This window comes from Cervus canadensis, chromosome 2, assembly GCF_019320065.1.
Source record: "Cervus canadensis isolate Bull #8, Minnesota chromosome 2, ASM1932006v1, whole genome shotgun sequence".
Lineage (NCBI taxonomy): Eukaryota > Metazoa > Chordata > Mammalia > Artiodactyla > Cervidae > Cervus > Cervus canadensis.
In genome coordinates, this window is record NC_057387.1 from 66367284 (window position 1) to 66380931 (window position 13648).

Sequence of the window (13648 nt, forward strand, 5' to 3'; positions counted from 1 at the left end):
ATCTCAGTTGTGCCATTCAGTAGGTGGTATTTAACTTACCTGAATCTTAGTTTCTTTATCTATAAAATAGAAAAATAACACCCACCTTACAGTTGTGAGGAGTGAACTCACTCAAGGAGTGAACCACTTAACATAGTGTCTGGTACACAGTAAAGTCAATGGATATTCTCTGCTGTTAGGTCAAGAGGAGCCGGAGTGGGGTTCTGTGGACTCCACATATGCTATTTTTCATGGCAAACAGTAGTGTCAGCCATCTGCAGCTGCTTAGGAAACACTGGACCAAATAAGCAAACCTATTGGAAGAAAGTCCAATGGAAGTTCTTTCATTGCATCCAGACGTTGTGAGGGCTCTGCTCATTTCCTCTCCCCAGACTCAGTGCCTATGACTTAGAAAGCAGATTTTGGCTAATGGTGGATAATCACAGTCGTGGTGAGCTTGTTAACATCTAACAAATTCACTCCTACGTGGTTAGAGCCATAGCCCGGCAAAGAATTATGCTGATTCTTATCACCTGCTTCACATCCTCTCCTCCAAATGGAGTGTCTAGGACAACATAGATTACACCCCTTACACCAGTTATTTAACAAATACTTATTAAGGGCTTTCTAAATTTATGGCAAGTTGATTGGCCTGATGTAGAGAGCAGAAACTTAGCTTGGGGTTGGAGGAGACATGCATGCAAAACACAGTATATGCCTATTCAGTATGAGCAGTGCAGACAAAGCTTTAGTAGAGGAGGCGGCCCCGAAGCAGTGGCTTAACACAACTGAGCTCTGCTCAGTTCGCATTTTCTTGATAAAACCATCGTCTCCTACCTTTTCTTCTCCTCCTCTTCCTTTTTTCTCTTGCAAATCACAACCTCCATTAATGTTTGGGCTGCAGAAACCAGGACAGGATCTACAGACTGGCTGACTCCACTGGCCGCTTGAGAGGCTTAAATGGGGAGGTCCTGGCTTGGGGAAGGCACCCTTTCCCCCCCCAAAGCTCCATCTCCCTGGCCAACTCCTACACATCTTTTCAGGCTCATCTTAAACACTGCCTCCTCTGTGAGTCCTTCCCTGACTTACCTAGACAAATTTTGGGATGGGGTGGGGAATGCATTTGTCAGAATTATAATGGTAATTAAACACAAATATCCTTTACTCTCAGATTTCTTATGGTTATGCCTTCCCAACAGCTCCTATGTTTCTCTTCCAACATAGCCAGTCTTTTCCCTCTCCTGGCATAGAATCCCTGGGAGATGTTGAGGAATAATCAGGGTATTAAGGCTAGTTGAAATAAGAATGTGATTAGTGAGAACTGGTGTTCATCATCACAATGAGTGAGTACCTGACTGGAAATGATGGGTGATGAGGTAGGATGAGGACATTAGCCAGAAGGCACCCCTATTTTGCACCTTATCTGTACTTCTATCACCGCACTTTGCACTTACTTTGTCATTCTTTGTGTGCATGTCTATGTAGCCGATATACTTCAGCTTCAGGGCAGTTACTCTGTTTGTCTTTGAGGCCTCAGGCACAGTAAATGCCATTGATTTCCCATGTTCACTAAATAAGTCTATTGAATGTCCATTCCAATCTATCTGTAGATTCTGTCTAGCTCAGAAATAGAGGTAGAAGGGTTTGGAGACACCTTGCCTATTCCAGTTGCTCAGAACTCTAAATTAGGACTGTCCCCTTGAGTTTGTCACTCTATCCATTGTATATGCTTACTAACGCCTTCCTATATAATACCCAACACCATGCTTCACTAAATGACTCACTGGAATTAAGCTAATTAGGGAAGATTATTAGGGAAAGCTGGAAAACAATTCAGGTTTGAAATTAAATCCTTGTACATTTGTTCTTTATTTTCCAACTTCTCAATGCTGCAGTTCTGAAGGACCCAAGCTAATGTTGGAGGATACAGGATTAGAAAGCTCTCTTATAAACGTAACCATCTACAGTTGTGTCCTGATGAAATGCTTACACTACTTTCTACCGGAGTTTTATGCTCAGTCATGTGACCCTCAGTTATGATTCCATGGACTGTGGCCTGCCAGGCTCCTGTCCATGGCACTTCCCAGGCAAGAATACTGAAGCAGGCTGTTGTCTTTTCTTCCCCCAGAGGACCTTCCCAACCCAGGGATCAAACCCACGTCTCCTGCATCTTTTGCATTGGCAGGTAGGTTCTTTACCACTGAGACACCTGGGAAGTCCCACCGGAGTTTCATCAGTTCAGTTCAGTCACTCAGTTGTGTCTAACTCTTTGCGACCCTGTGGACTGCAGCACGCCAGGCGTCCCTGTCCATCACCAACTCCTAGAGCTTGCTCAAACTCATGTCCATTGAGTCAGTGATGCCATCCAACCATCTTATCCTCTGTTATTCCCTTCTCCTCTGACCTTCTATCTTTCTCAGCATCAGGATGTTTTCCAATGAGTCAGTTCTTCACTTCAGGTGGCCAAAGTATTGGAGTTTCAGCTTCAGCATCAGTCCTTCCAATGAATATTCAGGATTGATTTCCTTTAGGATTGACACCCTTTGGGATGTGACTGTGCACAAAACCATGCACAGTTTTGTGCATGGTTCTGTGTGTATATTTCATAATAAAAATATTGATTTTTAAAAATAAAATATGCATTATTAAGTATGAAGCTAATCACACTCATACATTTCAAGCATAACATTTGCTCCCAGGATTCAGATTTCTGCACTAAAAGCAAGGGACTTGAGCAGTCCCTTGCTCTCCAATGGACTCTCAAGAGTCTTCTCCAACACCGCAGTTCAAAAGCATCAATTCTTTGGTGCTCAGGTTTCTTTATGGTCCAACTCTCACATCCATACATGACTACTGGAAAAACCGTTACTTTGTCAACAAAGTAATGTCTCTGCTTTTTAATATGCTGTCTAGGTTGGTCATAGCTTTTCTTCTAAGAAAGAAGTGTTTTTTAATTTCATGGCTGTAGTCACCGTCTGAAGTGATTCTGGAGCCCAAGAAAATAAAGTGGAGTTATATACAGTGCTGCTAAAAGAAGGTCATATCAGATCATCATGCACGTCTGTTACATCTGAGGAGAAATCTTGATGAGTTGATCTTTACCTGTGGGAGAAAATAAACTCTTGGGAAAACTTATTCCTCATCTGTTTATGCTTTCCTTCATTTGCTTGTTGAGTATACTTTGTGAGAAGCAGTGTGGTAGGTACTGAGGATAAAAGATGTGGTATCTGTTCTCAAAGTCCAGGAGGGTAACTTACCTCTCTGACTGCAGTGACAATCTAAGCCAGGGGTGGACAAACTTTTTCTGTAAAGGACTAGATAGTAAATATTCTAGACTTTGTGAATCATAAGGTCACTGTGACACTACTCAGTTCTGCCTCTGTAACACCAAAGCAGCCATAGGTGACTTATAAACAAATGTGGGTCTCTGTTCCAACGAAACTTTACTTACGGATACTGAAATGTGAATTTCATGTAATGTTCATGTATCCTGTGACATTATTTTTCTTTTGACTTTTTCAAACAATTTACAAATGTGGCAACCATTCTACACTTGTGGAATGTACAAAACCAGGCAGCAGCATGGATTTGACCCTTGAGCCATGGATTTCCCACCCCTGACCTAGGAGATGGTCACTGATGGTTTAGATCTGTGATTCCCAGGTTCAGCTAGTATTGAACCAAAGCAGAGATCCAGTCAGCATTCTAGGAGTAATCCTTGTGTTTCTTCTCTCCTGCTTCTATCAGCCTCTTGTCCCCAAAGCACAATTCCACAGGTCTTTGTACAAAACAGAAATCTCTTTGTATTTATGATACTACCAGGGACATCTGGGGACTTGTTTCCCTGTGAGAAAATGAAAATGACTCTAGTGACTATTTGGTCTCTGAAACAGTTTAATTTACTTTTTTTTCCCCCCTTTTTTCCTTTTTCCCATCTCCACACTAGAAATTAACATAAAAATTCCTTCTGGCTAAATTCCCAATGCATTCTCACAGTGAGCATTTTCTGAAGTGAAAATTAGTAGCTTCCTTGCAGTTTTCATCAGGGATGTGAAATTGTGCAGCTTGCAAGGGTGGTGAACTCAAACCCCATTTATGAATTATTACCTGCTGCTCAGGGTAACTCACTGTCTGCTGAGTGCCAGATAGTCTTTCCTACAGAACCCTGAGTATCTAAATAGTGGATCTTAATTTTCTTTCTCATTCCACCAGTGAGAGAATACCACTTTCTATTTGCACAAATGAATTAATATGTAACAACTAGTACTTACATAATATTATTTTATTCACACCATCCTTAGGGGTTGGTAGCACTTGGGAAAATGATGAAGACTCTCTGTAGTCCCTTCTCTCTCCCTCCCAGTTTTTATCCAGGTGAAATCTACTTACAGTGAACTTTAAGGACATCATCCAAGGGAAACCACAATCAGTAGGAGTAAACTTATGGGGGAAGGGTGGGTTCAAGTGTCATTTATGGCTGTGCAGTGATGAGGTATCTATCTATAAGGTTTCCTCGTTTAAACATAAAATGCCACTTTTACAGATCACATATTTCTTCTTTGACAACCTTGACCTCTCTCTAGCTGCTCTAACCATCTGCTCCCCAAAGCAGCTTGGAGTCCTCTGTCTCAGGACCTAAGCTATTGAGCTAGAATGCTATTTTGTCTCTACAGAGATGACTCTTGGTCTTGCAGGTCAGAAAACTCTGATAGTATAGAAAATTTGACTTCTGCAGCAATGCACAGGAGTTATGGGGAAAGGAATCTGTAATTGTTTAAAATACAGCTTTTGGAATCAGAGTTGTATTTGAATCCTGGTTTTTCCAGTTAGAAGCTATTATACACTTCAGGCAAAATAAATAACTTCTCTGTGTCTTATGAAATGGAGGAAAAAAGCCAACTTTAGAGAACAGAGGTGAGGATTAAGTGAGATAATGAACAGTTAGTAAGTGCTCAATAAAAGACCAAGGAGAGCATTTAGTAAGTACTCAGTAAAAATTCTACCACTTTGAAGAGATTTCTCTTTTTTCCTTCATTTATACTCCAAACAATTGTTAAACTGCTGTTTGCCTCTGAGACTATTGAAAAATAAAATAGATACACACCATGAAATAGAGAAGCTCTGGTTCAAGTAGGAAAGGCAGCCATAGATCAGTAAGTAAGTGTGAAACAGATATGTCCAGGCAGAGAGGGACCCCAGAGGCAGGAGTCATCAACTCACCTGGAGATGTCAAAGAAGATAAGATTTGAGGTAAGAGTTGAAGGATGAAGAGAAGTTTGTCAAGTTGTCAGAGTAGAAGCATGTTCCCAAGAGAGGGAAAGTGAAAATTTGATCTTGTGAGAGTTTAGGGTAGCAGAGATGGAGAAAGTTGAGGTTGGAGAAAGTTGGAGATAATGAGGTTGACAAAGATGCTGGGGATATATGATAAAGGGACTTGAATGTCACGTGAGGGAGACTGGACTTTGACGTTCTTGATGGGCCTTTAGGACGTGTGGGAAAGCAGAATGCCATTAATGAGGTGATGTGCTTCACATTGGTAAGTGTGGCTGAGCTAGAACTGAGATCCAGGCAGAACTGTCACCTTGAACGTGTCCAACCCTGGCTTATACAAAGCAAACCTGAGGCCGGAGCTCAAATTACCCAGCACAGAACCTGACAACAAAAACAGGACTAGGAATAGCTCATCTGAATCCTGGGCTTTCAACTTCCTCCACACCAAGGCCCACTTGAATAAACCCAGGCTTCTTTGTCTAAGCCTTGCATTTTGCCTAGGCTAGATTCAATTACAAGTTCCAGGTGCCAGCATGCTTCCCAGCATCTTTCCCACCTTCTGAATGTCAGAATCCTCAGCCCTGTCTGCCGGAAGTGGTGACCTCAGTTAGGAGCAAGGTTGGGGGTTTTCCAAGGAGGAAATCCAGGAACAGCAAATCTCTGGCAATTGCAGAAACAAAATCAAAAGCCAGAGCTGCTTTCTTTGCCTGGAACTTGCAATCTAGGGTCTGTTTTACAATTGTAAACCAAGGTATCAACACGGTACCTGCTCCCTGCTCTTAATTAACGAAACCTCCCTTCCCAGGGCCTAGCAGAAAGCACACCCGCCTAAGCAGGGCGTGTGTGTGTATTTTCGTGTCGCGGGTGCCTAGGGAACCTGCCCGCATAGTGGGTGTGTGTGTTCAGATCGCAGGTGCCTAGGGAACAGGAGCCCCAGAGCTACAGCGCAGGGGCCTGGGCGTCCTCTCACATCTGGGCCCAGGAAAAGCGCTGGAAGCTGGGCTTCACTTCCAGCTTCCCTGGGCTTGGCTCCAGCAGCGCCTGGGCTTCTCAATCCTCCCGGCTTGCCTTCCTTCCCGCCTTAGCAACCTGAGGCCGTGGATACCGCGGGCGGGTGAGGGCCTGGGAGGCTGCGTGCCGCCCTGGCGCCCAGGGGCGGCGGCCCAGCCCCAGTGCCCCGCGCACTGGCGACCGCAGTGCGGAACCACCTGGCAAGGGCGACTGTCGCGGCCCCGGCGTGCACGGGTCCCCGAACCCACCCTCGGTGCCCGCCGTGGGTCCGAAAGGGATCCTGCAAAAATGAGCCATTCTCACCCCGCTGGGTAAGTGACAACCGGAGTTTTTCCACGCCGCGGCAGGTGGCGGCTGCAGCCCGCGGCCCCTCCGCCCCTTCCTCCTGCTGCTGAGGGAAGGGGCGAGCGGGGAGTGGGGGCTGGGGAGAGGAGGAAAAGAAGACGGATTCTGGGTCGCAGCGAGGATGGCAGACATCCCAGGCTTCCTATCTCTCCCCTCCCCTCCCTCACTTCTTTCCATGACGTTTGCCCCCTTTAAAATGTTCACTCAGGAAAGATTAAAAAATGGATGTGAAAAATGCATGCATTAACCGGGGACTTTAGCTGAGACCGAGAGGATCCTGCGTGGTGGAACATACGTGTTTAAATACAAAAGCAAAGGTCAAAACATGCGCATTCGTTTGGAGAATCAAGGCTTAGAGATAAATTCTCACTGTGGCATCTTGCATACAAACGAGTTGTGTGTTGATTTAACACGCCTTGAGGGGGGTTTCCTGGGAGGGAACCCCGTATTTCAGGATTTTTATCTGCCCCATCTCAAAAGGATCATAGGGTTTTTAAAAAAAATATTGTGACGAGGGGAGGTGGTGTGATGCTGGAAGGCAAGAAGGAAGACGTTGGGTGCCTATGTGTTTACACATGATCTCCTGTTGTGTTGGGCAGGGTGACTCCTCGGAAGACATATTTTGGCAATTATTCAGTCTGTTTTAGAAAGTTAATACAGTCATTACTGGCTGTTGAAAGGAAAAAAATAAAACCAACCCCCAACGGATCTTGGTCCTTTTATTGGAAGAGAGAGTATCCAGTTTCCTTCTGAATTAAACAATGTAATGCAGATTAGATGTTTTTTTTATTATGATACATCTAGTAAGCAGATAATATCCTAGTTGATCTTGCAACTAATTTGAAGATGCTTTCCTTTTTAATTGAATTTATTGCACATTTTCAAGAGCAGCAAATTAGCAGAGGACAACATATTTAAGATCATTTGGAGTTTGTGATGTCTGAAATACCACATTAGTCGCTGGGTTCGGGATTTATAGTCAAACTTAAAGATTTTGCTTTTTAATGAATTCTCTGAACGCAAGACATAAATGAAATTGAAAAAACGAAAGGCCTATAAGGTGACCTGTTGGAAGTCAGTTTCAGAAGTTTTTGGAAAGTGATGAAACTATGTCTAAATAACCTTCCTATTTTATCTTAAATTGAATTTAGTTTAGATACTTGAGGGGATCCTCTGGTTACTCAGATGGTAAAGAATCTGCCTGCAATGTGGGACACGGGGGCTCGATCCCTGCGTCTGGAAGATCCCTGGAGGAGGGCATGGCAACCCATTTTAGTATCCTTGACTGAAGAATCCAATGGACAGAGGAACCTGGCATACTGCAGTCCATGGGGTCGAAAAGAGTCAGACACGACTGAATGACTAACACTTAGGTACCTGAAGGTTTGATGCTGAGCTCCCGTGCAGTTTTAGTTGCTGCGGGCCAGTGGGATGTAAATAGCACTATTTTTCTGCAGCTGCTTTTTTGCAGTGTCCACATTCAGGAAAATGAATGTGTCAGTCATGGTTGTCTTCCTATGTTTTTCAAGTTTTTGGCTAAGTCAGAATCTGATTAGACCATTTAATCATCTATTTTCAAATGTGGAAAAACCAGTAGCTGCTGACTAAATTGTGCATGATTAAGATTTCAGAAACTGAAGTGAAATTTTTCTGAAGCTCAATTAGTTCCAAGCACATGGGAAAAATAGGAAAATGTGTGATCTAGTGAAAGAGTGTGCTTCATGGTACTCTGCAAGAAAGATAGCAAGATGCAATAATAATCATGCACTGAAATTGTAGACACTGTGTCTCCCTCATCATTGTGCCCCCTCTGCTTACTCCTGTATAAAGTAGTGCTCAACAGATGTTTGCGGAATGAATGATATCATCTGACAGTGCATCCAGTCTAGAGGTGGATGGATTCACAAAAGAAAACCATATAAGGGCTAAATATTTATTAAGTGCTTGCCATGTGCCAGATTCTAGTCTACTGTTTTACAGGAAGTACCTCATTAATCTTCCCACTCACTTCAGGAGGCAGATTCTAGTCATTCTTCTTTTCACACACAAGAAAACTGAGGACTGGGAAGTTTTCAGAGATTTCACAGGTAGGAGGGGTCAGGGCTCTAATAAAAAGCCAAGGAGTCCAGCTGCAGAGCCTGTGTGACTAATCTTTACACTATCTGCCTCTCATGGTCAACAGCTAAGATGTGAGGGAGCCCTAAATACATGAAAATTCTCAATCAGATCAGACCAAACTCTGACAGATGATAGTGGTACATAGCTATCAGTATTTTGATATAGAATTAAAAAATAATTTTCTGATAGTGTCTATATGTATATATTTTTTGTTTTTACTTCAAAAATAAATGAAAACAATAAACATAACAACTCCAAATGCCTTAAAAGTCACCCAAGAATAAAATTATTCAAATTGCTAAAGTTTTCCGTCAACATAAGTAGTCATTATTTTTCTTGTCTATGCTACCATTTGGAAATAATAAAAGTTCCAGTAGCAAATAAAAGGTTTCATTAAAGCTGAGAAAGTTTTCCATCATTACTGAAGCAATTTGTATTTATTACATTTTAAGATTTAAAGTGATAATAAAGTGCAGTTGTACAGCAAAACAGAAATTTTAAATTCCAAAATTCCACCAGTCAATAAGATGCTTTCTCTTGGTGCTTGCTTTGAGTTCCACTGCTTCCTTGATTACAGCAGGAAACACTTGATGTAAAAATTGCAAAGGGCCTGGTGCTGACTTTGTTCCATAGAGTTTAGAGTAAATAAAAATGGTCTTAAAAACTTCTGCCAAAGATTATAATAGAGACTTTGTGTCTGAGCTGCATTGTAATTTGGGGGAAGTCAACTATAACGTACTGTTTCTGGCACTGCCATCTCTAATGAAATTGTTTTAGAGTGGAAAATTTCAATTGATAGTCCCTCTAGTTTGTTCAATTTCATCCTGAGTTGCTATTTGTTTGTGTGGGTGTTTGTGGGTTGTGCTCTAGTCCTGGAGGTGGAATGGGGATTTTATACCCCTCAGTCATGCATGAGGATAAAATGATATGGCTCTTCTGACTTCTTCAAAGGATCATCACTGAATCCATGTGCAGTTGGCTCCCTGTGTGAAAGATAAGCTTGGCTCTGAGTAGAGATAGTCACACTCATCTGTAAATTTGCTTTGAGGAACTGGAAGAATGGGAAGCATTATAGTTTATGAGAAAAGAAAAATGCAGAAGATGTATGTTTGGAAAGATTATTCCAAGGTTTTGAAACTTTTCTTTTTTGGTTTAGACTTATTAATTTATACTTTTTAATGTGAAGACGTTTCTATAGTAACAGAAGATGCTGAACTGTGATTTAGAAAGAATGATCATATTCTTAGTACTCTCTAATCACTCAGTTCTATTTCATCAAAGGCAGAGTACAAAGTGCTATAGGTAAAATTATCAATTTTTAGATAGTGTATAGTGTATATGTATATCCAAAAGTGACAAAGATTATAAACCCACCATGTCATTTACATATGGAATATCCATTGCATTTTGTCTCTGCCTTCTTTTATCAATCCAGCATGGTATTTCTTGTTCTATTTTTAAAAAATGATATATAATTAACATACAACCTTATATTAGTTGCAGGTGTATAACATAATGATTTGATATTTTGCAAAATGATCACCACAGATACCAAATGATCTCACTTATATGTAGAATCTAAAACAACAACAATAACATGAACTCATAATACAGAGAATAGACTGGTGGTGGCCAGGGGTTGGGGGGTGGGGGAGCAGTAGGAAAGTGGGTGAAGGTGGTCAAAAGGTACAAACCTACAGTTATAGAGTAAATAAGTCATGTGGATGTGATGTACGTCATGGTGACAATAGTTAATAATACTGTATTTTAAATTTGAAAGTGGCTAAGGGAGTAGATCTTAAAAGTTATCACACACACACATATGTAATTTGTAACTATGTATAGTGTTGACTGTTAATGAACTTATTACAGTATATTTGCCTTACTAGCAAGCAGTGTAGTACTTTGTAGTAGCATTCTAGTCTGTTGCTCGCCACTCCTAACACCAAAATTATCTGTGGCACAGAATTTCAGACTTGAAGTAATTAAATGTTTGATTTCAAAGTGGGTAGTTTCTATTTACCCTCATATTAAATATTAACATGACTTCATGGAGTAAATTGTTTCTGGTTGAAAGAGGTGAATTGAACATGCTCATTTGTCTTGGCTTCCTCTCTGATCATGTTGTTATGGGGTTTGTTCTCTTATTTTTTATAGAAGAGATGTCATCTCTTATCCCTTTGCTTAACAAACCTGTTCACATAACTAGATGGGAATGGAAAGGGATTTGTTATTTGTTTATGTCTGCATGCGTGCGTGCTAAGTTGTTTCAGTCGTGTCTGACTCTTAGCAAGCCTATGGACTATAGCCTACCAGGCTCCTCTGTCTGTGGGGATTCTCCAGCAAGAATACTGGAGTTGGTTGCCATGCCCTCCTCCAGGGAATCTTCCTGACCCAGGGATCAAACCCCGTGTCTCTTTTGTCTCCTGCATTGGCAGGCAGGTTCTTTACCACTAGCACCACCTGGGAAGCCCTATTTGTTATACAACATCACTCAGTTCTTTGAAGTTTTCAGAGATATATGACAAACATCACATAGTGATCTATTACCCCTTTTTTTCGATGATCTGTCAAATTACAGCTCAATTAAGTCCTCCTTCAGTTGTGCTGGAAGGAAACCTTAGAAACTACTTGCAATTATATTTGTTGCCCAGTCAAAGCCCTTTATTATATCAACACCTACATAATACTTCAGATTGTCCCTTTGTCTCACAAATGTTTTTCTAAGTTCAGTACACCCTAAGAAGACACCATATGGTGAGACGTATGCACTTCTTTTGTGAAAGCGGAAAGTTAATTACAAAATGGAAAGGCGGGAGGTGGCTCAACATGGCTAGGAGTGCATTTTTTAGGCAGACCAGTATTAGGAGAGTATACAGAGGAAACCTAAGAGTCTAGAGACTGATTCCCTTCAAACAATCCTTGCCTGGGTTCCCCTAGGAAAGTCTCCGGGTATCCCATGGGAGTACATATCCCAGTTTACAAACTTCTGGTTTAGCACACAGGGGGCTGTCAAATGCAGGCTGATGTGTGGCAGTCCACACCTCTCTCTCTCAGCCCCTGTTGAAGATCGGCATCTCTAAACTGTTAGAAGCAGAGACTTCCCCCAATTTATTTTGATTTTTAATAACTATGGGAGGTTTTTTGGGGAGACAAGAAAATATAACATTTTCTTTCTTTCTTTTTTTTTTTTTGAAAATATAACATTTTCAATATTCAATTGACTCATTGTGCAATTCTAAAATCAACCTCAAATAATCCTAATCTGGGATGTTTATGTATTTTTAAGACTTTTGGTTCCCAGAGATATCACTTTTAATGAAAACTTCCGATTCTAGAATTCAGTACTGAAATAATCCTTAAACTTTAATTGCTGATTTTGGTACAAACCAAAAGAAGTAGTATGCACATTGAATCTTTGGATCTTTCCCTCCATGGCTTACTCAGTTCCCCACACAAATAGTTGAAAATCGTGTATTCTTTGGAATGATTCCATAAATGTCCTTCAATTTAAGATAAACTGTCCAATTAGGTGGGGGTAAAATTTGTGAAAAATAGAAAAAATTTAGGTTTCTGCATTCATACTGGTTTGCAAGTGTCTTTTGTCACTTTTCTCTAAACTTGAAATCCCAAATGATACATTATGAATATGATTTATATTTTTAAAGAGGATGAGGAAAGAGGAGCATCAGTTGAGGCATTCAGAGCAAAACCTTTGACACTACAGAAAAGGACATACATTTATGCTTTCAATTAAAATAAGATAAATATAAATGTGGACTTCTGAGGTGGTGCTAGTGGTAGAGAGCCTGTCTGCCAATGCAGGAGATATAAGATGCAGGTCTGATCCTTGGGCGGGGGAGATCTCCCGGAGGAGGGCATGGAAACCCACTCCAGTATTCTCACAGTTTCCCTTGCTTGCTCGCTCCCTGAGCTGGGGGTGAGCTTGTTCTTTACATGGGTTGAGAACAGAGGTTTATCCAGGGGTTGGGTGGAGGGGTGGCTTAGATAGTTTGCCCACCCCTTGGGTACTGTTGTGTGCAGGGGGCATGTGCAGTACCCTACAGTCGCTCTGGGCTCTTCAAAGCAGCAGTTGGGTTTTTTGGTCTCTTTGTATCTTTTGTCCAGAATTTGACCCAGCTGCAGCATGCATGTAGTTATTTTTCATCCTGTACACTTTCTTTGTAATTCATTGCTGGAGGAGAGATGTGTTCAATGCAAGCACTGCAGCACTGCAACAAGGGATCCCCAATCCCAGCCTGTCTCACCAATTGCATTGAACAGGACTTGGTTAGTGCCCTCAAAAGTAGATTATTTGAGTGTTGGACACTGCATTTTGCTTTTTCCCTTAGTTCCTTGTTTTGCCGTAGCTCCTACGGTTCAAGCATATAAAGAATTACTGAATAGTGTGGTATACAGAAAACCATTATTATACTTTATGAATTAAAATTTCAATGATAATTTTTACTACATAGTTCATTTGTATCTCGTGCTGGCTAAAAATTCAACCCAAATGTGTGTGTGTGTGTGTGTGTGTATGTGTGTGTGTCTGTGTATGTGTGTGTGTCTGTGTATGTGTGTGTGTATGTATGTGTGTGTTAGTTGTTCAGCTGTGTCCAACTCTTTGTGATCCTATGGATGATAGCCCACCAGGCTACTCTGTCCATGGAATTCTCCAGGCAAGAATGCCAGAGTGGGTAGCCATTCTCTTCTCCAGGGGATCTTCCCGACCCAGGGATTGAACCCAGATCTCCTGCATTGCAGGCAGATTCTTCATCATCTGGGCCATCAGGGAAGCCCCAACCCAAATGTAATACTGCATTATACCTTTGTTTCCAGCCCAGCAGAAGCCATTTGGTTCTTTCACTAGCCAGAGGCACCAAATCACTCTTTTTGTAGGACTCCCAGTTAGGGAACCCATCCT

The 13648-nt window shown here is 41.6% G+C and overlaps 1 protein-coding gene across 1 annotated transcript in view; it reads left to right on the plus strand.

Annotated features, from left to right (window-relative positions):
• The first annotated feature begins 6208 nt into the window (after positions 1–6208).
• The window catches only part of ERICH3 (glutamate rich 3), a 117706-nt gene continuing 110266 nt past the window's right edge, over positions 6209–13648 (plus strand). Inside the window, exon 1 of the mRNA XM_043460959.1 lies at positions 6209–6572. Within this exon, the coding sequence (XP_043316894.1) occupies positions 6550–6572 (23 nt within the window). The 5' untranslated portion in view covers positions 6209–6549. The remainder of the gene's footprint in view (positions 6573–13648) is intronic.